At 47.7% G+C, this 25,166-nt stretch overlaps 2 protein-coding genes across 3 annotated transcripts in view; one reads left to right on the top strand and one right to left on the bottom strand.

The window, feature by feature from the left end:
- OSBPL11 (oxysterol binding protein like 11) overlaps window positions 1-3,596 on the top strand; it is a 38,697-nt gene extending 35,101 nt beyond the window's left edge. For both annotated transcript variants that reach the window (XM_064718587.1, XM_064718588.1), the window contains 2 exons: window positions 413-566; window positions 1,914-3,596. In XM_064718587.1, the coding sequence (XP_064574657.1) occupies window positions 413-566; window positions 1,914-1,991 (232 nt within the window). In that variant the 3' untranslated portion in view covers window positions 1,992-3,596. The remainder of the gene's footprint in view (window positions 1-412; window positions 567-1,913) is intronic.
- A 1,801-nt stretch (window positions 3,597-5,397) lies between these two features.
- LOC135450576 (TGF-beta receptor type-2-like) overlaps window positions 5,398-25,166 on the bottom strand; it is a 31,770-nt gene continuing 12,001 nt past the window's right edge. Inside the window, exons 2-7 of the mRNA XM_064718885.1 lie at window positions 18,447-18,597; window positions 16,494-16,696; window positions 12,689-13,488; window positions 12,435-12,576; window positions 11,117-11,244; window positions 5,398-7,349 (exon numbers count right to left, since the gene is read on the bottom strand). Of these exons, the coding sequence (XP_064574955.1) occupies window positions 7,137-7,349; window positions 11,117-11,244; window positions 12,435-12,576; window positions 12,689-13,488; window positions 16,494-16,696; window positions 18,447-18,597 (1,637 nt within the window). The 3' untranslated portion in view covers window positions 5,398-7,136. The remainder of the gene's footprint in view (window positions 7,350-11,116; window positions 11,245-12,434; window positions 12,577-12,688; window positions 13,489-16,493; window positions 16,697-18,446; window positions 18,598-25,166) is intronic.

The raw sequence follows: 25,166 nt of genomic DNA, 5'->3' as shown, positions 1-25,166 counted from the left end.
TTTGCCTCCTATTTATGAGCAAAGGGTTTTTTTGAGTACACAAAGTGTTTACTAGAGAACAGAATCTCCTTATTAGTTTTGTTTTTACCCATCAGCTACACAGCAGGGCAGCTCCTGACATCCTCACAAGAAGCTGCTTGTTGAATAACACTTTCAATAGCATCTTTAAAGGGTTTGCAAACAGACATTAGTTTGGCACTGCCCGAACCTCAGAGCCCTTCCTACCTGCTCCCAGCTGCTGATGTAGATCTAAGACTTGGCCATGAGCCCTCACTTGCCCTGCAGTGCTCTGAGCTGGGCTGGTTTGTCACGTGTAAGTGGGGAGAGTGCTCCTGTTCCACAGGGATCCTGCAGTGTGAGGTGGCTGCCTGGGAAGCCTTTGGAGCAGGGCAGTGACCAGTTGATGTTGCAGGAGGCTGTGGCAGCACGTGACAGAGTCTCTGCGGGATGGAGACATCGACAAGGCCACGGAGCACAAGCGAGCCCTGGAGGAGCGGCAGAGGAACGAAGAGAGGCTTCGTGCTGAAACAGAAACTCCTTGGTGTACTAAATACTTCCTTAAAGATGTAAGTTTCCAAGCAGTCACCTGCTATTGATGAGGATAGAAGCAGAGCTGTTATGCAAGCAAGGGCACATATGGGTCTGTGTCCTATCAGAATAGAGTATTTGGCCTTAGGTCTTACAGTTTAGCTTTGTGGGATCCATAGGAGTAAGATGACATAAGAATTCCTAAGCTTGTAAAAGTGTGACTTCATTCTCCACTTTGCAAATGCTTGGATTTTGTATCAAAATGTTTTCCAGTTTCTTGGTCCATTTCTTTTACCAAGCATTTCCTCAGTGGCACATGGAAAATACTTTTGTGTATACACATGTGAGCAGACTGTAACAGTAAATACCCACAGAATATAATCAGTAGTACTAATTTTGCTGAGGTTCTGTGTTTATGTACCCAACATATTATTGTTAGCAAGAAGGAACGTGAGTTCGTTCTCAACTTACCACTTTTTTTGTTCTTCTACATTACATTTTGGATAGAGCTTATTTGTTCAATGTCTTAACCTGTACTTCAGTAATAGTAGTAGTAATAATATAGTAAGGCTTGTAACAAGGGCAAATGCAGCCTGCCCAAGAGGATTGGTGAATGCTGGTATGATAAGTTTGGAGTAGGCTTTTCTTGTGATCCATGTGATGAGACCTTGCTTGTGTAGTGACCTTTGCAACAGGAGAGTTCTTGAGTCAAATTATTGCTGTAGTAGTTTAGATTCTCCTTACAGTGAAAACTTTATCTGTTACACTGCAGTAATGTAATTCCCCCTTTTCTTCCCATAGCTGTGATCTAATAAGGGTTTAGAACATAGGCTAAAAGGTTTCTTTCTCTTGGATGTATTCCAGGTTTGTTTTGTCAAGTTCAGGACTAGCTCTCATAAAGGTTTTTATTCTCTAAAGCTGTGTTAGTATGATTAGCTCAAAGTTAGATAGTTGTATTGTTAGATCTGAAAAAGATGAAATTCTGTTGCTAGTCCAGGATACAAATGTACTCAGAAAACATTTAAACATGATCCTGAGCACTGCATTTCCAGGTAAGCAGTTGGGCTGAGGTAGAGCTGATAATCCTGGGTGTCTGCCTCTCTGCTGGCTGCTTATTTGGCTTCTGAAAGTGATTTGGACCACACAGTTGAGAAGAGTGGCTTTTTGGCAGGGTTAATTCCAGGTGCAGCCTGCTCCCAGAGAGCTGGAGGCTGGGAGGAGCCTGCAGTGTGAGAGCAGCCTGCAGCGCCTCAGTCTGCAGGAGTTAAATAAAGGTACCAGCTCTGTCCCTCTGCTGTTCACAGCCATCAGTCTCATAGTTGTGTGAAGGTATTTCTGCCAAGGCAGTGTCTTTATGATAACCATGTTTTCTCTTTAAATTGCAGGGAGATGGCTGGGTTTACCATAAACCCCTCTGGAAAACAGTCTCTGCCGCACAAACTCAACAAACAGACAGTAACTAGAAAAAAGCTGCTTTAAGATGAGTTTTCTGGTTTTCCTCTCCTTTTCCTCTGTCTCTCAGAACACAGTAATCACACTGAGTGTCCCCTTTTTATGTAATTGTGCAAGTTTAAATGAGCATAAAGAAATAACTATACTAGGGCACTTTAAAGCTATTTAAGAAAAAAAAAAAAAGGTAAAAATCCAAGTTGTAGAGACAAACCTGCCAGGTACATTCAACCAACTTGTTTTTTTGTATGATCCAAGAGATTTTATCTGCATTGTGTAAGATTCTTCCAAGTAGATCTGATTGCAAAAGCTGCCTGAGAGAAGAAGGAGCCTGTTGGATTTTAGAGTGACATAGGAACTCTTTTGGAATCTGTGTCAAGCTCTTTAATCACTGAAACTTCCTCAGTACACATGTAGACAACAGCAACAGAAAATTGCTGCTTTTATGCCCAGTAATTAACCTTCTTGGCAAAAACTGGAAGGGTGTTTGGAAGATGTGCCTGAAATCAGTATTAAGAAACAACTGGATCATGACGACCTTTTCTTCGGAGAGAGCGCGTGCATGCATTGGAGGAATATGGGATGTATGTAGAGACTACTTTTCTTTTTTATGGATTTATAAAAGCAATTAGAAGTGTAACCATGGAGAAATTTTTCCTCTGAAACGTTTTAATATACTTGAAATAGTTGACTTGAATTGGAAAAGTAATTTGAACACTTTTCAACTCTAATTTTATTAAATCTCTTTGAGTGACTGGTTTTTCTCAAGTTATAATATAATGAGATCTGGCCTGTTTTTTCTCCTCCAACTTCTCTTCCTGAGGACTAAGGCTTTCAAAATGAACAGAAAACATACAGTTTTGTATTTAAATTTCTCTGCCCATCTAATAGTTTCAGAGATGAAGTATCAGTGTTACAAACTGTCCTTTGGGTTGTTTTGTTTTTTCTCCTGTGGTGTTGTTCAGAACAAAGCAGTGAAATGTGACCTTGAATACATGGACTGTAGGTCCTGGTTTTTCATCTTTCCATAAAAAAAACCCAAGCAAACATCTGTTTATGCTGAGGACTGAGTATTGATTTGAAACGCAATCAGATATCAGGAAACTGTATTCAGGTACAAACATCCTTTTTTTTTTCTCCTTTTTATAACTATTTTACTGAAGTCTAAGAATTGCTGGCAATTAAGAATAGTACTTACTATGGCTTTCGTTATTGTTGTAACTACAAGCTACCTTAATTTTTCCAACAGTGGTGCCTTAATCTGTTTTTTCTTCTGATGTAGTCTTCCAATCAGTGTATATAACATTATCTGCCACTTCCCAGCCATGGCAATGGCTGCACCTGATCCAGCATCATAAAAACTCACAACTGTGTGATCTGGTAAGATGTTTTCCATAGAGAAGATGCAATTGTAAGAATGCATCAGAAGGTTTAAATAACCATGTTAACTTTCAACACAAACTGAAAATCATGCAAAAAAAAAAAAAAGAGTTGGGTTTATGCACAACTGTTTTGATCCTCTTGTACATTTTTTTTTTGCTGTGAAATGCACTGAGATCTCAATGCAAGTCATAGTCCGTTTGTGAGAAGTGGGGGGGGATAATAAAGCTACAAAATGATTCATTTGTTCTGTCTGCTTTCCTAGAGATCAGGTGACCAGGAAAGAGTAGGTGGTTGTTTTCTTTCATGCTGGAGATCTGTCTGGGCTTTCCTTGGTCCCAAAAGAGGGGTATTTTGGCACTATGTGCTTGAGTGGTAACTATTCTCCAGCAGAAGAATGTTTTAGGCCCTACTTGTCTTGTTTGTGATATTCTATACAACCATCTTGTTGTGATAGTTTTGGATATCCATTGGGCATTTTCATGCTTAACTGGGAATAAAAATAAAAGTTAAAATAGTGGGATTAGTTCCTCCTTGTTTCTGGGTCTGCGGCACATTTGGCTCCTTGGCCAATTCCAGGATTTGGGGTGGGAATTGTGGTGGCAATATGTGAAATTCTTCCATGGTTTGTCAGTACCTGCACCAAAATGGGGCTGTTAGAGAAACAGATTAGCTCTGTATACATTTCATAGTTGTTTTATCCATGTCACATGGCACATTTGCTTAAAATGAACAGCAAGGGCTGTGGTGCAAGGCCCAGCTTTTAATATTGCAGTGATCAGAGCAAAACCCAACCTTTTCCAGCTGAGCACACTCCAGGGATCAAACTTAAGCTAACTAAAATATAAACTTACAACTCAGTCACTAAACTCAGCTTAAAACTTTGATTTGGGATTTGTCAAGGTGATGGCTGTAAATGAGACTGAAAAGCTCCCGTGTTGACCATAAACCATTTGTGTTCCTTATATAATGCTATTAGTCAAGTTATTTCTCTTCCTTCCTCATCTGGTATGCTTGTGGTTTCTCACTAAGAGAGCTGTTACTAATTTTATTGTGTAAAAATAGACCTAATGCTGAAGAAATACTTTGATAAAATACATGAAGTGATTTCTTTTAACATGGGAATGTTTCTAGGAAAAAAAGAAGGTAAAGCCTTCCTTTACTCAAGTGATCATGAGAACTGGAATGATTCCTGATATGGATTTAGTTATGATGCAAATTTCTGCTTCCAGAAACAAAGGACATAGTTGAAAACCATTTAAAAAGAAAAAAAATCTAGCCCCTGAATATCCAGCTTAAATTGTAATTGTGATTCTTCTGAAAATGGCAAACACCCTGTGGAGTAATGGATGTATTTTTAACTCTGGCCAGATTTGATTCTCTTGCATAACTGATGTTGTTTCCATCCTGTACCTTCTGGAGCAAAGGGAAGGGCTCAGTGCTGCTTCCTGTGTAGATGCTTGCTAGAAAGAACCACAGTGTGTTCCAACAGGGAACATGGCAAAGTGGGACACTGGCTTAGGTTACCGTCTGCCTTCTTGGCTTGATTGGGCCCCACTGAAGTTAAGAGCAGAATTTTCATTGATCTCATTGGTTTTAGGCCCCCTGAATCATAAAAAGATCTTGGATCTTAAATAAGTGCATGTCTATGCTGCTCATAGAAAACAGAGTGCACCAAATCAGCCCTGTTTAACACAGGCATTCAGGTGTGTAATCCTGATGGATTTGTGTTGTATGAAAAAAATTCACTATGCAAATTGGGTTGTTCAAGATTTTGGGCATGAGTAGGGGAAAAGGTGAAGTTTTTCAGCATATTTATAGTATAAACTGTCAAGCCTAGGATGAAGTCTGTCTTCCCAGGAGAATTTGGATTTCAGCCACCAAAATCAGAGATGCAGCCTTCGATGTCTAGTTTGCACAGGCTGATCCCCCTCTGTCCCTGTCACCTGTGGGAAGAACAGGTCAGAGTGTCTTTTAAATCCTTTTAAGCTTGAAAGAACGAGTGAATGCATTCATCAGTGTGTTCAAACAACTTGGTGCAGAACTTGGTATGGAAATTCTGCATAAAATACTATGGGAAGGCGAGACTGGGGGGGAGTGTGTTGGTGTGCTCCTGTAGTTTTTCATCTCCATGACAGAAAAGCTGCCCCTGCTCTGTTTCTCTTGTGCTAGAGCAGTGGTTAATATATTAAAGAAATGAGGCTGAAGTCAGGTGGGATGGAAAAGATGTATTTGTGGGTAACTGGGGAGGGTGTGCTTGAAGAGAAAAGGGTTAACTTGAAAAATTTTGAGGTGTCAGGAGGTAGCAGCCAGGTGAAGATTAGTGAAAATGACAGGTGTGGTCACAGTTGCAGATGGCATAAGTGGTAGCTAAGCAAATTTTTTGTTATTTAGATTTGGTGCAACGTAATTCATTCCCCTTTTGTCCTTATTTGAAGCGTTTAGAGGCAATTTGTTTCTAGGTTTTTAATTTAGCAGCTGTAAAAACAGTCCAGGGAGATGGAAACAATAGCTGGAGAAGAAAAGGTTTTTATATGGGTTGATGCTGTCATAGCTGAGCACTTTAGAGAACCAAACCAGCCCTGCAGATCTGTGTCCCTGCTCCACATGAGGAGCCTCAGCTGCAGAAAACTTGTGGCTGTTGCATGGTTTGCTCCCTTCCTCTCTTTCTGGGCTGATCCATGCAGCTGTGTGGTGGCAAGGAGTGTATTCCTCTTGGGTGCTATCCCAAAAAATACACCTCTGTGTAGGTGTCAGGTATGGGCTTGCAGGACTTTGGGGCACCTGAGGTCTTTGCTCCCAAGGGCGCAGGGATTGCACAGTGCCAGGGTTCAGAGTGAGGTGTGCCTTACCTTTCCTTAATTGCTGTCCAGAATGGAGGCAGCCTGGGTTGATGTGGTGATCGTGGGGACAAAGGTCTCAGTTCAGTCTGATCCTGTTTCCCCAGGTGGGGTAACCCAGCAGGGGGTGTGAGAGTTTCCAGAGGAATTGCCAACACCCTCGTGTTGGCACTGTTACTGTGGCACAGATCTGGCCAGAGGTGGCTGGAAACTGGTCTGATGGGGGAAAGGCTTGTCTAGATGTCCTGCATGGAAAATTTTTAGGGTGAAGCAGCCATGCCTACACTGGTGACTTCCATTTTCTCTCTCAAAGAAGCTTCATACACCCACCTGAACTATCAACCCAGGAATTCCCCAGTGAGGAAAGGTGTGTTGGAGTTTCATCACATCAGGCTTTTACATACTGGATTATTGTGGATCTTTGGACAGTGTTGCATGAGTGATTTTCTTGGATGTCAGCATTTCTTCCACAGAGGGTGTGGTACATCTCATGATGCCTTTTTTTCCTGCTACAACAGATTTTGTGTGTGTATGTTTAGGCCTTTAAAAAGGGGAAAATTGTTTTAATCACTGCAGAATAAGCTAGAAAAGAAACTCATGATGACAATATGGAAGGACTTAAAAAAGAGAGACGTGGAATTCAGCTGCTTATTAATAAAAGATTAAACATTATTATTTTAAAAAATAATAAAAGGAATGCTTTGCATCATTATACATTTTAAGTAAGTACAAAGTCAGTTCATATAATAATGTTTCACTTTAACCAAAATATTGATTCCTCAGTTCATTGTATATCTGTGGGAGGAAACAGATCTTATAAATAATTTATGTACTAGATCTTAGTTCCATTTCGAAAAACAGTGAGGTTTTTTTCCCTCATGAGCTAAATGCTTCTCCCTTATCCTCTTGTTCCTCGCGCTGAGGATTCTGCATGCTGCATCACTGGGTGTTTCTGCTGCCCTCGCTGTCCTGGAGCTCCCCACCTGGAGCAGCTGTTTTGCTGGCCTCGTTGTCCGTGTTGTTGTTGAGGATGTCATCACAATCCATCTGTGCCATCAGGTTGAAGCGCTCAGCCACGCAGTGGGCGGTGAGCCGCGCCTCGGGGTCGTGGTCCCAGCACTCCGTGATGGTGTCGCACAGGAAGCGCATTCCCTGCAGTCAGAGGGGATGAAATTAGGAGCAGAAGGCAGGAAGAAGAGGATCTAACACATTACCAGACTTCTGACAGCCTCCTGCCTCAAGGCTGTTTTTGGCCAAGCTTAAGCACAAGAGGAATCAGCCTCAGTAAGTTGTGGAAGTGCTGATGCTTCCACTGGCACTGCTTGTGTTAGAGCAGCAGCCTCAGCTCTCACAGCATCTGCTCCCAAACATTCCCCATGCTCCCTGGAAACTGGCTTGTGTTGGCTGTGAGACTTAGAGCCTGTTTCCTTCCAGCCTGTATTTATTTCCTGTCTCAGCCCTGCCCATTTGGATCAGAGCACCCTGAATCAGGAGGGACAGGAGAGGTGTGGACAGTGACCTGTAGGCTGCTGGCTGAGCCCAGGCCTCTGGGTTTGAGCTGCACCCTGCCTGTTATACCTGGAGGGGGGGAAGGTGGTTTTCAAAGGTAGGTTTGGAAATAATTTCTTAAATCTAATTTCTTGTTTTAGTTGCATTCTGAAAGGGTGTGCTGTGCCAAACACTCTTTTCAGTGTGCAGCTGAACCTTCTCTTATCACAAAGCAGTGTTTTGGTTGAGATAGGCTGAGGTGCTTCCCAGGTTGCTCCAGAGCACGTGGAGTTCCTCTCAGCTACAGTGCTTACATGTCCCAGAAAGCTGGGGGTTTTTGTCCAGTTGTGTAGGGCTCTGAAAATAGTCACAATATTTTGGGCCTAGGAACCAAATAAATGGTAGTATTCAGCTGGAGCTTCCCCCAGCCTTTAGCTAGTAACACAGCTAGCACCAGAAGCTGTGTTGAACCTTCCCTCGCCCATGTAATCCCATCATGTGCTATTGCTCTTGGCATCATTGTCAACTAAAGTTGGAACACAGTGGAAAAATCATTATTCTAAATAAAGCTTCGTGGTTTTCAGTGGGTTTTATGTATTTTTTAATTTGCAATTAAGAGAACCCTAAAGTTTCATATGGACTCATGTAAGAGGAAAATCCAAGTCCTACAGAGATATAGGGTGAGTTCCATCTGCCCTGATGTACTTGACTCAGAACTCACTGCTCTCTGCTAAGGCTCATTGTGCTAAGTCTTCCATAATAGACACAGATTGGAGAGAACAGGATTGTACAGCAAAACTGACAGATGGTGTGTTTCAGCACCTCTGACGTCACTTATTTATTAGCTTAGTTGAAAGGATTTGAGGGTAATTGATTACATGCAGAAATGAGCTAGCTTAGGTGAAGCTTTTAAAGTCACCATGTTCTCAAACAGGACATCCAAGATTTTCTGTACTTATTTTTTCCTGAAATCATAACATTTGTTTGCAGTTTGCCTTGTAGTGATGATGTTCTTTTGAGTGGTGTAACTGAAACATCTTGTTTGTGGCTTACAAAATGAACTTAGTTTGGCTTTTATATTTGATATCCGTTTTTCTAAGATTCCAAAGGACACTGAGTTGTACAAGTGTATTTTTAGTGGCAATATTGACTTTAGCTTCTATTGTTCCTTCCTATCCTGCACCAGCCTCTGGTTGTGCCAGTACATCAGTCTGTTCAGCTGCTTTGTGAACCAGATTCAGGAATTTACCTGGCCTAAGAAACCTTTTTTTCCCTTTTTTTAGTATGCTGGGCTGTGAAACAAGGTAGAAGCACACACTTAAGGGGTGTGTAAGTTATCTGGGAAAGTGGGGGTGAATTTCTTCAGCTGACTTTGTTGTAGGGCCTTGCAAGCAGTTGCCCTCAAGCTGCTGTTGGGCGAGTTAGCCCTGTCAGGGGAATCAGTGCTGACACTTGCTGAAAATCAAACCATGGTCTTCACTTGACTGAGAACAGTCCTGACAGTTGAAACGTGGAAGTTTTTATGACTTATTGTGATTGGTGGGAGCATCTATCAGTGCCTCCCATTCAGCTGAGTGACTTGCCACCATTTCTGGCTGTCACCCGACACCTCCTCCCACGGGAAGCCAGCCTGGACCCCCGGAGTGGCACAACCCGGTGGCTTTCTGCTGCTTCCCAGCAGATGGTGCTGCCCAATTCCTCATCCTAGGGAGAGCTGTTGCAAACTGCCCAGAAAATGCTGTGAAGCCAGGCTTGTAAGGAGATGTTTATTAGACCAGCAGAGATTAATCAAAGAAAAACTTTCAGCAAAATGAGGTGGCTCTTCTGTTCCTCTTCCCCAGTGGCCATCAGATGGTCTAATAAAAGTTCCCACCTTATAAGCCTTGCTCTGTTTGCCTGCTACACCAACATTATTTCTGGGAGCTGACTGCAGTCAGCCTCCCTTCAGCCCTGGGAACAGCACAGTTATGCTCACACTCCATCAAAGTGTGATTTTTGACAACCCAAGCCTCTGTATATTTTTTCTGTGGTTTCAAAGTTTATCAGAGACCCTGTGAGGCGAATGTCTGAGCTGAAAACTCAAAGGCTTCAAACATGTGGCACTGCTGATTGAAGGTGCTGTATTTGCTTTTGTCAATGAAAAAGGCTGGGTGAGCTCCAGAAATGAACTCACCAACTGATGAACTCCCCAGGGGTCCCACAGAAGCCACAAATTCATTTGATCCTGTTTGCAGTTTTGGTCAGTCAGGTCAGCTGTGAGTCTTTGGACAAACATGGTTTTGAGAGGAGACTTTGTAGGGAACATGTGGCTTCCTAAGGTTGAGAAATTCCCTCTTTCCTTTTGCAGAGCCTGCCTCTGTGTGCCAGCAGGGCAGAGTGGGAGCAGAGGCAGTGTGTCTTATGGGTGGGTATTGCAAAATGATGCACTGAGCACTGCAAGGCTCTGAAAGCCAGCAGGCTCGATGTTCCAGCTTGATTTGCAGGTGAATGGGAGTGTTGATCAGCAGATGGTGTTTTTCCACAAGACATGTGAAATTCAAGAAGTACCAAAGTCAGGCAAGTTGTGGAAGTCACAATCAGCATGCCTGTTACCCCTCATGTCATTTGTGTGTGGCAGAAAGCACTGGCCTGGGGCAGAGGACCCTGTCAGGGCCAGGAGGGAGCTCTGCTTCTGTAGCTGCCTGATCTGGGTGTGCTTGTGGGTGGTGTTAACAGAGCACATTTTGTCATTGCTGACATGTCCCTGTTCTAGAACACTGGGTTGTGCTCTCTGTGCTGACACATTTGCTTTCAGACCTTCTGAAGGCTGGTGGAAGACTCCCCTTGACAAGCCCTGAGCTTTGTGGAGTCCCTGCTCTCAGCTTCACTCACTTTTCCTGAGTGTTTCACATGAAGGAGATGCTTCCTGGTTTTCTCTTCTTTGTAGTAATGGAAATTTCTCTCATGTTGAAGGTAATTTTGAGCTTGAAAAACCCAGGCAGAAGGCTGGATGTGCCTCTCTTCCCCTCTGTCCCTGCTGTAAATGGCTGTGTGTGAGGGACTGTGTGTTTCCTGAGCCTTCCAGACAAGGTGCCAAGGGGAGAAGTGGGGTGAACTCCTATGATTTACTGTTTCATGGGAAGAGCTGCACTGAAGTGCTCCATTTTGCTGTTATCCTCAGGGTAACTGAAGCCATCACCTGCCATGCACAACTTGCTGATCATGGCTATTGATCAACACATTCTGCTGTGTCTGTGGCTGGTGGCTTTTGTGCAACAAGGAAATGAGTCCAGTGGGATTGTGGGGGCCCAGCCATCCACAGTGGAGCTGAAAGTAAATCCCAGGAGTTCTGCCCACTTTTCCTTTGACTATAAATTTATTTTTTTCAGGCTAGTTTAATGAGGAAGGACAATGTGTGTTGCTTTGTTCTGACCCAGCTGCTCCCAGCTTACCTGGTGCACCAGCCAGCTGCTTGGGATCTCGGGCCGGCCTCTGCCATGCAGCACAATGTCCCTCATGGTGTCCACACAAGGCTGCTCCTGGACTTTCGACCCAAAGGGCAGCTCATAATTCTTCACCTCTGCAAGGAAGCAACAGCAGCGTTACAGGATGTTTCTAATGCATTCCCTGCTTTGTTTTGGTATGGCCCACTGGATGAGAATGGGTTTCTTTTTAAGTCTGCAAAAAAATAAGCAGATCTGGAAACAATTGAGAATTTGAACACAGAAATGTAATGCTGGGTTTTTACATAGAGGTTCTTTACAGAGACAGCACAGAGGAACCATCTGACCTCCTCCCTGAACCCAAAAGATGCAGTATAAAGGACCTGGTTTGTCTTTGGGTGAGACAATTTGAGCAGGCAGAAAGTACTGTGCTGGTGAGGGATGGGAGAGGTGACAATGACACGAGAATTTTCAGATTTCTTCTACAGGCAGGGAATGGGTTGGAGGAGAAATGGCCCTTCCAGAAGAGCAACCCCATGTCATGGAAGACCAAGGAGAAACTGGCTGTTGGCAGAGGTGAGAGGCCACTCTGGTTTCTGCCAGCTCCCACCCAGATGTGAATGCAGGTGAGATATGAGTGGGGAGAGATGGCCAGGGAATGCTGGCCTGGGAACAAAGGATGCATGGGGCATCCAAACCAGGCAAGGGCCTCCCACTGCCGACCATGGGGCTTGCAGGGCAGTCAGAGCAGCTTTGTGGCCAAGGGTTGAGGGTTCCTGCAGTTCTCTGGGCTTGTATTGTGAGCAAGTGGGATAGGGAAGGAAGGTAGATGGGAGCAGGCAGAAGGCAGGCAGGGCTAACTCCAGGGCAGTTATTGAAATGTTTTGGTACATACAATTGTAGATGCCAGGACGTGGCTCTGGGAAGTGACAGGATCTGTCATACTGTCAGAGGCTGGGGTTTGTGAGTCCCCATTGCAACATAGGCTCTGGTGTTGTCTGAAGGAAAAAATTGTTGAGGAGGGGAAGGCACCTTTGGCTCTTCCTGCTTGGTTTGCTTTGCATTACCAGCACAGGCTCCATGGGACTTGGGAGCTCGTCAGCTTTGAGCAGGGGCTGGACCAGATGTCCCCATGGGGTCCTGTCCTGCTCCTTGACCACTGAGCCACCCCCCTTAAGCCATGGCACACAGAGCAGGGGAATCTGTCACCAACCCTTGGCAGCCCTGCAGAGACCTGGACCACCCCAAGGCATGTCTTGTGCCATCAGTTGGGATGTGGAGTAAGGGAGCATAAAGGCACATAGCAACCTGTGTGTGATGCTCCTACCTCCTACCACTTCACATCTGGAGGCCATTTCCCACAAAACGAGGGCCATGGAGTAGACATCCATCTGCTTGAAAGACTCCAGGTCTTCCAGGTTCACTCTGGACTCCAGGACCTCCGGGGCCATGTACCTGGCGGTGCCCACCTGGCCACAGAGAGGAGAGAGGCATTAGCAGGGGCGGGTGAGGATTTTGGCCACGGGACATGGGGGTGGCTGGCAAAGGCTCCTCCAGAGAGGGCTGGTGGGTCATACTCGCCTGCCCGCTGTTGGCAAAGTCATCCACGGTGAGGGAGGGGTCGAGGCGGATGGCGATGCCGAAGTCGCAGAGCACGCACTCCTGCTCGCTCTTCACCAGCACGTTGGTGCTCTTGATGTCGCGGTGCGCGATGGGGATTTTGGGGCGCCCGCAGGCAGTGTAGTCGCTGTGCAGGTGGGCCACCCCGCTCACCAGGGACCCGGCCATCTTCTGCAGCTCCATCCAGCTCAGCACGTGGTGGGACAGGTAGTCCTTGAGGTTGCCGCGGCTGTGGTAGGCGGTGATGAGCCAGTACTCGCGGCGGGGCCCCGTGCCCCGGTCCTCGGCCGTGAGGAACTGCAGGACGCTGTCGTGCCTGAGGCTGGTGTCGGTGAAGATCTGGCTCTCGTTCTTCCAGGACGAGTACTCCTCGCAGGGGAAGATCTTCACGGCCACAGTCTCGTACTGCCCCGAGCGGCTGTGGCTCAGCTTGGCCCTCCACACCTCGGCGAACTGCCCCTTGCCCACCATCTCGTCCAGCTCGATGGGGAGCAGCTCCGTGGGGCGGCCGCCGGGGCTGGTGCTGCCCGGGCTCTCGTCCATCAGCACCGACAGCTTCTCCTCCCGCTCGCCTGCCTTCCCCTGCTCCGGCAGCACCGGCGGCTGGCCCTGCTTCCCGCCCCACGCCTTGGCTCTCTTGCGGCGCTTCTGCGTGCGGCAGAGGTAAAATATCACCGTGATCATCACCGCCACCAGCAGCGGGGGCAGGAGGCTGATGGCAGCCACTGGGATCACCTCTTTGCTCTGCAGCATGGAGTAGCCTGAGGGGAGGAAAGCGAAGGCGAGGTTGCTGCTGCGGGTCTGCCACAGCTCGTTTTCATCGCGCGGAGGAGGGAAATACGCAAAGCTGTTAATGCAGCGCAGCCCTTACGGGGCCGCACAAGGGCTCATCCCGACACAGAACCCAGATGGAGGCACTTAGCAAGGAGGATGATCGGCTGTGGTCTCAAATTTAGCTCCATTTATCTACAGAATACGCGGGCCAGCATCACTTGAATGGGACAGTGTGGCACAAGAGGCTGCAAAGGGCATTTTGGGGATCCCAAGCGCTGCTTGTGCTCGTGGCAAGGGGAGCTTGGCTGGAAATAACGATGATAAATCTGAGGCAAGGCTCGAACACAGCAAATCTCTGAGGGGACTTGGGGCTGGAGCTTTGCTGGACCCCTGTGGAACTCAGGGAGTCAGGAATGATGCTGGGGGTGGGCAGTGTGCAGGACCACCAGCACAGGGGAGTGCCGGAATGCTTTGCAGGATAATTAGCAGGATAATTAGCACACAGGAGCATCATTTCAGCACTTTTATCTGCCAGTGCCGGCATCTCCTTCCTCAGCCCGTTAGAGCAGCAACCCCAACTACCGCCAGGGCATGGCTGCATTTGTTTTAGTTCCTTTAAACCCCCTGTTGGCCTTCAGATTGAGAGGGGGAGGACACACACACAAAGCCATAACCCTCACACAACATATAATTGTCTGATCCTTTGATGTTCGTGATTCCTGGAATAAACATGCTGACTTCAGTAGAGATATTCAAGTAAAATCTTACTCAGAGGTTTTTCTGCCAAGTATAATAACCCAGGGGAAGAGGGATAAGAATCATTCCATAAGCAAAACTCTTGCTGCTTGACCTCAGTGTGTGCAGATCATAATTCAGGTTCTGGAAAAACAGAGCATTTAGCTATTTTCCTTGGCAAATTTCAAAAAAATGTGCTGCAGCTAATTTCTGCAAGGCTGTGAAAGCGTTTCTAAAATAGGCATCAGGTTTAAACCACAAGATCAACCCAAACTGATATAAATCAATAACTAACTCAGGAATATGTTTATTTTGGAAAGTATTGGGCTTGGATATCACCTACTGCTTTAATGGATTTACCCGATGCTTTGGATCCCATCTTTGAAACTCTGAAGAAAGAGAAGATATTTTTAAGGGAGTTGCATGCACAAGTCCTGAAAAGGGGAAGTTAACACAACTTCAGGAAATTCCTGCATGAGGATGCCCCTTCCTGATGGAAGTCTTTTGATACACAGGGGCTGCAGCAGGGCTTAGACCCCTTCTGTGGAGAGCAAATGTTGTTGATCTGGCAGTAACCACAGGTCTGTAAACCCACACCTTGTTGAGCATTGCTGTGTGGGTCTGTCCATCCCTGCTGAGGGATATGGACTTCTAGGGCCAGGCTCAGCTGGAGCACAGGTGGAAAGGACTTGCCATGCTCCACCCTACCCAGCATCTTCCTGAGGTCGCACCTGGGCTTCTGTGTGCACAGCTTTAGGAAATGATGGCTCTGTGTGCTCGTGAGCATTGTGTCTGAGCTCTGATGGAGACCCCTGCACCCCTAGTGTGAGGGCAATGCCACCCAGCAACCCAGACCTGAAAGAAAAGCTTAAGGAATCAAGAATCAGGAAAAATATCTGCCTGCTTCAGCTGCTGGAGAAGTGCTCATGTCTCTGCTCAGGAGTTGTCTAGACCATTGAACGTGACAATAATTTAATAATTAGAATGCAAATGATCCCTTAAAGCAGAAGGAAAGCATGTAAAGAAGGGGGTCTGCGAGCCTGGGGTTTGAGGAGGGAATTGTTAAAGAGCTGCACTGGTCTTGCTCTGGCTTCCAGCGCTTCCCATGCCGGCTGCCAGGAGGAGCTGGTTATGGAGCCTTTGCTGGGGGCGGCATTTCCAATGAGCCAGTTGTCATTTTTGTGTGAAATTGCATATCCCAGCATCAGCTTTGGGATTTGACTATCTCTCCCTAGAAGTGTGTGTACCTGTTATGTTTGGCTGGGGAAGCAGCAAAGAGCCGCCAAATTTAGCATCAGTTGCCTCCATTAAAGTGGCCTGTTTGTTCAGAGAATTTGCATTTCATGTGATGTTTTTCTTTTTTCCTTATGTTGCAGGGGAAGCTATGCCACTGGCTTGCAAGTTCTGCTTAGGCTCATTTTCAGCATCTCCTTGTTCTGCGATTATGGAAAATTGGAGGCATTTCACTTTGCTTTTGTTACAGGTCAGATTCTTGATGGACACTTGGATAAACCTGGTCCAGTTGGAGTTGGGGAGGTTTAGACAAGCCCCCAAAGGCTCTGGTTGGAAATATTTCCAAAGTATACGACCCTCCTGAGGTACAGAAATGAGCTGCCTCCTAGTTTTGCCTCCTGTGGATTTACAGCTCCCGTTGGATCTCCAGCCATGTGCAGCAGCGTGCCAAGCCATGCTCACGTGTGTGCTCAGCACCCGGCTGGCTCCAGCTGTCCCTTCCTGGGACAACACTGCTGCAGGAACTCCCAGGAGAGCAGCAGGGGAGGCATTCCTGTGTGCCAGCCCTGCACCCCAGCATCTCCACCCACCTCTCTGGGTTACAGCTATGGGGGATGGCAGCAGCTCCTCTGGGTGTGTTCTGGGGTGGGATTTGCTCCAATGTAATTTATTTAAAGCTTTCAGGGCTTTTGACTCTCATTATGTTACACCAGCTCCTGGGTTCCCCAGTTGATTCAGCCTGTGCTGAAGGCACAGCCCACTGAGAGATATGGTGGATTTTCCATCCTGGATGTTTCCAGACCAAGGCTAGAGGTATTGCTGTGAGGAATGCTTTGGCCACAAAAAAAATGCTTGGCTCAGTAATGGGGTAGAGATTTTAACTGGCTTTTATATAGGGAGGTCAAAGGAGATGGCAAAAGAGCCTCTTCTGCTATTGCATCTCTTACTCTGCAGGAAATACAAGGGATTTACTATTGATACTGGGTGCTGCTGCCCCATAAACAACATTAACAAAAGCCCTCACCATTGGTGTGGTTTTCAAAGATGAGTTTGTCGTTGCACTCCTGCTCATCCACGCAGCCACAGATGTAGATGACGCTGTCCTCGCTGGGCTGGAGGCTCATGATGCAGCGCGAGGTGTTGTAGTTGGGCACCATGAGGTTCTCGATGGGGCGCTGGGGGTTGTGGCACAGCGTGCTGATCCTGATGCTCTCGTTGTCCTGTCTCCTGCGTGTGACAAATGAGCCAACACAGCATCAGCCTGGCCCCTGTGACAGCTGTGTGTCACCTTAAACCTGGTCCTAAGATCATTTCTTTCAAGCTGTGTAGGGAATGACTGCTTGCAGTGGCTGTGGTATAATTCTACTTACATGTACTTATAGGACCAGTGATGGGCATGACTGGCCCTGCACAGCATTGCAGCCACTCCTGGGTGCATCCAAAGAAATGACAACCATTCATTACTTTTCCAGGAGCAGCCTCAGCCTCCTGACGTGGTGGTGCAAAGCAGGGGGATGAAGGTATGGGGAGATTTCACAGTGTCTTTGGGGTCAGCTGGGAAGTCAGATATAATAATCAAGGAAAGAACCTAAATTCATCATCCTCTCCCTGGTGAAGTCACCCAGTTTCTGCACCCTCCACGTTTTTTTGTGGCTACCAAGTAATTTGACAGAGGAGCTCCCAGATGAAGAGTTCTAGGAGGGTGAGATCCCTTCTGCTAAGGCTGCAGGAGATGACCATGAGGCCAAAGCTGCTGCTGTGACTGAGATACCCACTCAGGACAAGTTTGGATGGTCCACATATGCCCCTGCAATGAGCAGCAAGCAGCAATGCTGGCCTGGAGGTGAGCCCTGCCTGCAGGATGTTATTCCCTGGCTGAATCTTAGAGTGGGATGGGAGGTGCTGGGAGGGCTTGGCAGGGTATTTGTGGCTGTGTAGCTGCCTCACCCCATCCAATGCACATTGCAGGATGCAGCTCCACCCTGTGCAGGGGTATTTCTTCCTTGCCATGGGGATTCCTGCTGCAGGGCCCTTGCTTTTTCCTGTACATGTAAGCTGTAAATGGGAAAAACCCAGCAAGACACTGGATTGCCTAGGCAGGATTTAAGGTGGCTTTTCCATGTGTGCGTAGGGGAATTTGGGGCAGGGGGTGGATTTTGTTATTTGTTTGTTTGGGTTTCTTGTTGTGTTTTGCTTTTTAAAAGTCCATAATGCAACAATTAGGTTGAGGCAAACTCCCACTGAAAGTTGGCATGCAGCATTCACTCTAATTAGCAGGTTGAGATAAAGCCTAGCGATAAGTGCTTGGCTGGCTTTCACTTTGGCAGCCAAATTAAAAGGGAAAGTGGAGGAAAATCACTCTGGGCAGACCCAAAATGGATCCTTTTTTAGTTTTGCTCACGGGGACCAAAAAGCTGGGGGAGGCATCTTCCGGGCCAAACCATGCAGTGTGTGCTCGGCCTGAAATGCAGGATTGTGCTTCCTGTCCAAACACCTCTCTCAGGAGCAGAAAAGGACTTTTTCCAGGGGATGGGAAGGAGGTGGGTTAAACCCAGTGGGTTAACCCCAGTGTGGTGCCTGCTCAGTTGTCCATGTGCTGGATGGGGACTGACCTTGGCCGCACCCCAGCATGTGAACTGAGGTTTCACCCTGATGCAAGAGGACATCTTAGATTTGGAGGTCAGGGTTGCTGGTTTGCCCTTGAGTTCAGCTTGTAAAGCTAAATTCAGAGGTTTATGGGAGTTTATAGGTCCTGCAGCAAGCTTGCCATGCTTTGTGTCAGGCACTCAAAAGCTGAATTTATTTAGAAAATAAACTGGTACTAATTACAGGGCAGACCAAATGATTTTTTTTTTTTACTGTGCATTGTAATTTCCACTATAATGGAGTCAAGGAGAAAGGAAGCCCTGAATTACTGCAGCAGGCACTAGCAGAAGCACAGGGGGGCACACACCCTTCCCTGCCCTGTCTCCCTTACCATACGGCCACGCAGATCTCGTGGGGGTGCTCGCAGTAGGAGTTGAGGTTGCAGTTGCTGTAGCACACCTTGTCCTGGCACGCCGGGGCCGTGGAGTCGCACCACTTGCACAGGTTGGTCTTGAGGCTGCGGCGGGCGCCGGCCCCGCAGGCTGCGGGCGCAGAGGGGCTGCGGTGAGCGGGACGGACAGACAGACAGACACAGGGCCCGGCCATGCACACGGACAGGGACAAGGAGCCCCCGCTGACCCCGCTTCTATATGCCTTTTTTTAAAAGCCTTTGTCTGGCCCTGCATTGCCCGGTCAGTTTTGCTCTGTGTTATCCCAAAGCCTGGAGGAGGTGGGGGAATGCTTTCCCAGAAGCCTGGGGAACCGCAGGGAATCACGTTTTCCCTCTGCTTTCCCCGTACCATTCATCACCATGAGGAAATTTACTTCTTCCTCTACAACCCAGGCTCAAACTGGCACTTCCCCTCATCCCGAGTACGTTCCAAAAGGGACATCTCGGGTCGCTGTGTGCCTCAAGGCTTCATTTACTCCCTCTCAGCAGGAGAGAGGCGCTGGGGAGGGATGTAGGCCAGGCTGGGACAGCTCCTGCCTCTCCTGCTGCCTCCTCATCCTCCCCTTCCTATTCACTGAGGCCAAGCTGGGAAATGCGTTTGCTACCCACTGCCCAAGTGTCTGCTGAGAATTCCCGAGCTCTGGGGCAGCAGGGGCTGCTCCCTCCAGGGCTCCATGCCCACTGTGCCCATCCCAGCAGGAGATGTTCTCCCATCCCCTGAGCCTCAGATCTGCCCCAGCAGCAGGAATGCCTGCAGCCTGTGGGGAGCTGCTCTGCCTCTATCTCACAGGCATAACATTATCTCTATTTTTATAGAAAGGGTGCATGAACTATGCTTGGTTAAGGGATAAGTCCCAGCTAAATTTAAACTTCCTGTCTTCAGGCTGCTAAATGTCTTTTTAAAAAATGCCACTGAGTGGCTTATGTAGAAATATTTATTTATACATTTTTTTAAACTTAAATATATGCACTCCAAAGTGTTCAGGTATGAACCTGAACTACAGCAGCTAATTTTTTGAAGCTTTGGGCCATCCGTGATTCTCTGGCTGCCATGTCCCTGACCCACCCAGCAGTGCTGGGTGCTCCCAGCCCCTATGGAAAGGGAAGTCATAGCTCACTGTGCTGCCACAACCCTCACAGAGTTTTCCATAATCAGCTGTAATTCTGAAGGAAAAAAAAATTTGCAAAATTCCTGACCATGGCTTGGGGAGCCTCAGGCCCTGCTAGCACAGCCATGGGTACCCCCAGGTCTGGCAGTGACATGCAGGCACTCTTGCATTCTTTGTGGTCACCTCTGTGACCTGTCTGTGTGCACAGCTGAGCCCATGGACCCTTTTTAGTGCATGTACTGTCCCAGCAGCAAAAAGGGGTTTTTAACTTCCCTGCTCCCCAAATCCAGGGCATGCAGCCTGCTCTGACAGCATCCCACGTGCCTGCTCTGCTTCCCTCACCAGCCCAGACCCCCTCCCTGCAGCAGTCATAAAGAACTGCTGGAAGGCTCCCACACAGAAATAAACCATTTACAAGCTCCCATGGCCTTGTATTTAGGGCCAAGGTTAATGGTGAGGGGAAAATCTGGGTGCAGAGGAAAAGACTGTTGGATCTGAAGGGTGGAAGGAGGAAATTTTGGCTTAAATGGCCCAAGCCAGGCTTAAAATGCAGCTCAGCAGGAATTGTGTTGTGCCAGGTTTTGGGGGAGCAGGGTAGGTGAAGATGCTGCCCACAGCCTCTTGCTCAGCATCCCCCCATCCATGAGGCTGCTCTGGCCCTGCTGGGGCACCCTGGGATTTTGTGGGAGACCTCAAGAGATCATTCGAGGGTGAGCTTCCAAAACCACGGCTTCAGCTGGGATTTGGAGCACCTGCAGCCAGCACGAGCGACCCTCACCTCCCTGCCCTGCTCTGCCAGAGCAGGGCTTGTACATCTGAGCCAAAACTCCACTGGAGATGAGAATTTTGGATGTGGAACAGAAATCAAGCCCAGCATTTGTGTGCAGCCTTCAACCTACAGCAACAGCCACTGCACCCTACATACTGCCTTTGGGTAATTTCATGGGAACAGAGAATTGAAGGCAAGCTGGTTTCTCACCCCACACCCAGGCCTGAGCTCTGGTGGTGTCACTGCCTCAGCTCCTCTGCCACCCTTCAGCTCAGCCCACCCATGGCTCATGCTGGGCTCTCAGCAGCTGCTGTGGGACTGCTCAGCACCAGCACCCAGGGACACCTGCAGCCTCTGCAGAGAGTAACAACATCACAAATCCAGGTCGTGGATGCTGCTGGTGCAGGATGAGGTTGGTTATTTATGCATTTATACCCACCAGGTATGTTATTTACTTATTTATATGGAGGGTTTGCTTGGGGTCTCAGGGCAGAATGGTGCACTGGTGTGTGTGCTGGGGATCTTGGCTGTGCCGTGCAGAGGGGAAGCCAGGGCAGATGAAGGAGTTAAATATGGAAACAAGAGCCAGAAATACAGCAGTAACTGGACAAAACCCTTTGGAGACAAATTGTTCTAAACTAACTCAGGCTGTGATTCTGTTATCTGCTCTGCAAGAAAGAGCAGGGATATCTCTTTTTTCTCCCCCCCTCCCTCTTGTCCTAGGAAACTAAAAAGAGCCCAAAGCCCACTGCAAGGCTCTTCAGGACTGTGTGTCCTTGAACCATTAGCTGGTAGGTACAATTTAACTGCCACATCACTCATCTTGGCCCTGATTAGACCCAGATGAACACTTTCAATATTAATAGTCAGATGATTTAATAAAGCTGCACAAGCAGTAAAAGTAACAATACACTTCCATAAACGGGTTCCAGATGTTGCCAAGGCAAATGCTAAACATCAAAACACAAACTTCAAAAAAAAAAAAAAGTTGGGGGAAAAAAAAAGCTGGATAAGCAAAACTTGGAACAAACTATAAACTAATTAAATGTGGGTTGAGTTTTCCAAAAATAAATTGAAGCCATAAGGATGTGATATGAGCCAATAAATAGTACAGTTAGTCAAAGTTATTGTGGAAGGACAGTTGGAGAGATGGTTTGGAGTCACTGATAGGTGGGCTCACAGCAAGCTTGGCTCCCCATCAATAGGGAGCCTTGTTCTCCTGTGCACGAGAGCAGGATCAAATCTGCTGGTATCTATAACTGGGACCCCAGAGAGATTACTGAGAGAATATGAGATGATTTTCTAGTCAGGGAATAATGGAAAAACAATGCCAGAAGTGCCTGTGTCTCTCCTGCAATAGCAGCAGGGGTGACACCACCACCCAAGGACACCGGGATATTTCTCCTGCATTTCGGGGCAGCCTTCCAGGCTCTCATTGCCCACAGGGCATCCACAGCCTCTGCTTGGCCACCTGCAAAGCCCATGGAAACACCAGTGGTGTAGTCAATAACCCATCCTCTTCCCCATATCCCCATAGAGGAGTCATTGAAAACAGCTCTCTGAGAGAATTCCACCCCAGCCCCACCGCTGCTGTCACAGAAGCAGCCACCCACAGCAGCTGAGATTTCTGCCAGCAGGGACTGCACCTGTAAGAACATGGAGGGGGCTTAGTGAGCCCCTCTCCACCACTGCAGCCCCAGAGAGAGGTGGATCGCCCAGCAGCTCACTCTGGCTCCAGGTTTCCCCACACTGTGCTCCCCAAGGAGGAGGAACCCCTAGGGAGCAAGCTGGGGGTGCCTGGGGGTGCAGACACAGCACATTGGTTACAGGCAAGGAGAAAGCTCCTTGTGGCCCAGCAAGGGCAGGAAATGCATTTTCACTGAGGGGCAGAATAAACACTTTCAGTTCTCAGGTATTCTCCCTGACATGGTGCTTTGGGACAGCTGAACACCAAGATGGGGTTAAGGGAATGTGTTTGGAGTGAGGTGCTAGGGCACTTATCCCTGCTCCCAGCTCTTCCCAAGGTGGAAGGAGACCAAGGCTTTTGTTACACAGGGTCTCCCCTATAGGACCTTCAGATCATGCTCTGTCTTGCAGTGATAACTATCCTTAGATTGACTGTATTTCTCAAGGACAAAGAAAATTTGTTAATTCTTAGGTTGTAAATGTTGTACAGTGAGGTCTATCCCCCTTTTCTGCATATCTCCGAGCACCCCAGGATGGGGCTGACACTGTTTCAGCAGTCACAGAGGGCTGCCCACCTTGCTGTTGCTGTAGTGGCTCTGGGGGCCCTGCATCATCTGTTCCATGCAAACCAGTCAACCTGTAATCCCCAGGCTTTGCCCTGGGAGAGACCAAGGCTGGGGAGATTAGCTGAGATGCTCTTTGCTTTCTCTAATGAGCACTCAAGCACAGGACTGGAGAGCAGCTCTAACCCAGCCCTGTTCTCCCTGGAAGCCCCCAGAGAGGTGCCCTGGTGGAAACAGCACCTGCACTGGGACCTGCTTCCCCACCTGGGTGAGCCTGGGCTCCGCGGTGAGTCCTGCGTCTCTGCCAAGCTCAGGATTAGGTTTTGCTTTGGGCTTTTATCCGTGGTTAATGACACAAGTATGCAATAACAGAGCCTCATAAAATTATTATGAGAACAAACAAAATCCTTCCCTTTTATATGCAGTACTTTGTTTTTAAGATTAATCCAGCAGCAGAGTTGATGGGCTCCGCTCTCTCGCTGACCCATGTGAGAGCACCAGGTGTTCCCCATCACCAGGTTACTCCTGAGCTGCCTCCTCCATGATGCAGCAGCCAGTGCCACAGATGGGCACCAGGACAATTCCTGTGCCCTGATTTCCAGGAGATTCTGTGCAGGGTCAGGAGTTCCCATGGAAGTTGTTCAGCATGATCTGTGTAACAGTGATCCCAGATTTCTTGCAGATTTCTTGCAGTCTTGCCTGATCTTGTTGCAGCATCCTGCTGTGCTGAGAATCTCCCCAGAACCAGACCTCAAAGTGTTGTACTTCTATTTTGGATGCAGCTCAGTTTCCTCCTGTTCTCCGTGGTGGGGTCTGGTGCTGCTTTCAGCTGCTGAACCAAAGAGGTTTTGAGTGTCAGGCTACTCTTCTCCATCCATCTGTTTTACACTGTATCTTTATCTTTGTAGGAGAGGTAGAGCAGGCCAAATGGAGCTGGAAAATCTTAATATCCCAGTTTTTGCCTCTGCAAGGCACAAGCCACTGGCTCTCCCAGGAAATCCATCGGTGCTGCATTCGGATCAGGGGACCAACCCTGAGGATCAGGGCTCCACCCTCAGGTATGTGATTGCACATGGTCCTGCATAATAAATACTGCATTTGGCAGAGTACAGGACGGAGCAAGGAATGAGCCAGAAATGTTTCCTGGTGCATAAAAAAGGACTGATTTTGATTGTGTTAGACACCAGCTTTTCCAGTGCCAGGAGGACATGCAGTATGCATTTCTGGTTCACTTGGACCTTCTTCAAACAGGCTGGTAACTGATTTACTCTACCACTTATTTTTCCTTTGTGAAAATATCCCTTTAAATTCTGTGTTTAGCAAATACTGCTTAGTCCCATCACAAAGTAAATTGGGTATGGATCATAACAGCAGGCTCCTCCAGTCTCTTTCAGATGCTTAAATTACATCATGATCTAACTTCACCCAGGGGAGGGACGAGCTCTGCAGATTGCTGTCTGTCCTTCTGCTTTGGTAATCTCCGGTGTTTCTCGGGTGCCTTTCACAAGTTTTCTGTGTATCAGCACAATGACTCTGCCTTTGGGGTGTGAGGATGTTTGTGCTGAGGTACCCCAGCATCCAGCAGCATCCAGGCAGGCTGCAGTGCCAGGGGCCAGCGAGGAGGTGCCTGGCACTCGCAGGGAGAGTTTGGCCAGAGCAGTTTCTCTTTGATTGTGGTCGGTTGATGTCTGGGTGAGGACAGGGGAGTGCCCCTGGCCCTGCACTCCCCACCTGCCCCTGCAGCCACTTGTCTCCTCCATCCACGCTGACCAGGTCTCAAGTTTCTTTTGCAGATTTCACTTTCTGTCCCCCAAAGCTGCTTCTGCTGGGACAGCCCTGCTCCAGCCCTGTGTCCCTGGGTCGGTGTCCAGCCTGGGGCTGGCAGGGCAGCCTGTGCCATAGCCCCTGGGATGGCTGTGCCAGCAGGGATGCTAATGGTGGGGAGGCTGCAGGGGCAATTATTTGCCATATTGTGCTCTCACTTGTGTTTAAAAACAACAACAGCTCAACTGACTCATAGGTCTTACGGCCTCTGAGTCATTTTTTATTTCTGGATTTCACTGCTCTGCCCTTTGCAATGAAGGGAGTTGCATGCTCACACACACACACACACATCAAGTTCACATTTGTTTTTCCCCTATAAAAACAAAACGATTTCCATACCATTAATGAAACAGAAATGATTTGACTTCGCGTACTCTGGCTTTTATTTTCCATTGTATAAACTCTGCAGATGAAATAATGATGGTTGTAAAGTAAACCTCTCTCTCTTTTTTTTTTTTTCCTTTCCCTTTCCAGGCAGCCTCTTTTCGAAATAGCAATAGGGAGTCACTTACAGACTTGGCTTGCGCTGTGCCTGTAGTAATTAACCCCTTCATGCCCGGCTTTTCCTCTGTTGGAAGTCAGCCACGGCGTGGGTGAAGGCATCAGCAGGGCTCCTCTGGGACCAGGAGAAGGCGGGGGAGCAGAGCAGGCAGGGAAATGTGGGAAAGGAGGCCAAGGGCTGCTCCAGGCAGAGCAGTGGTGAGTGCCT

The sequence above is a fragment of the Zonotrichia leucophrys genome, chromosome 7 (genome assembly GCF_028769735.1).
Source record: "Zonotrichia leucophrys gambelii isolate GWCS_2022_RI chromosome 7, RI_Zleu_2.0, whole genome shotgun sequence".
Taxonomy (NCBI): Eukaryota; Metazoa; Chordata; class Aves; order Passeriformes; family Passerellidae; genus Zonotrichia; species Zonotrichia leucophrys.
This window is presented reverse-complemented; position numbering and strand designations above follow the sequence as displayed.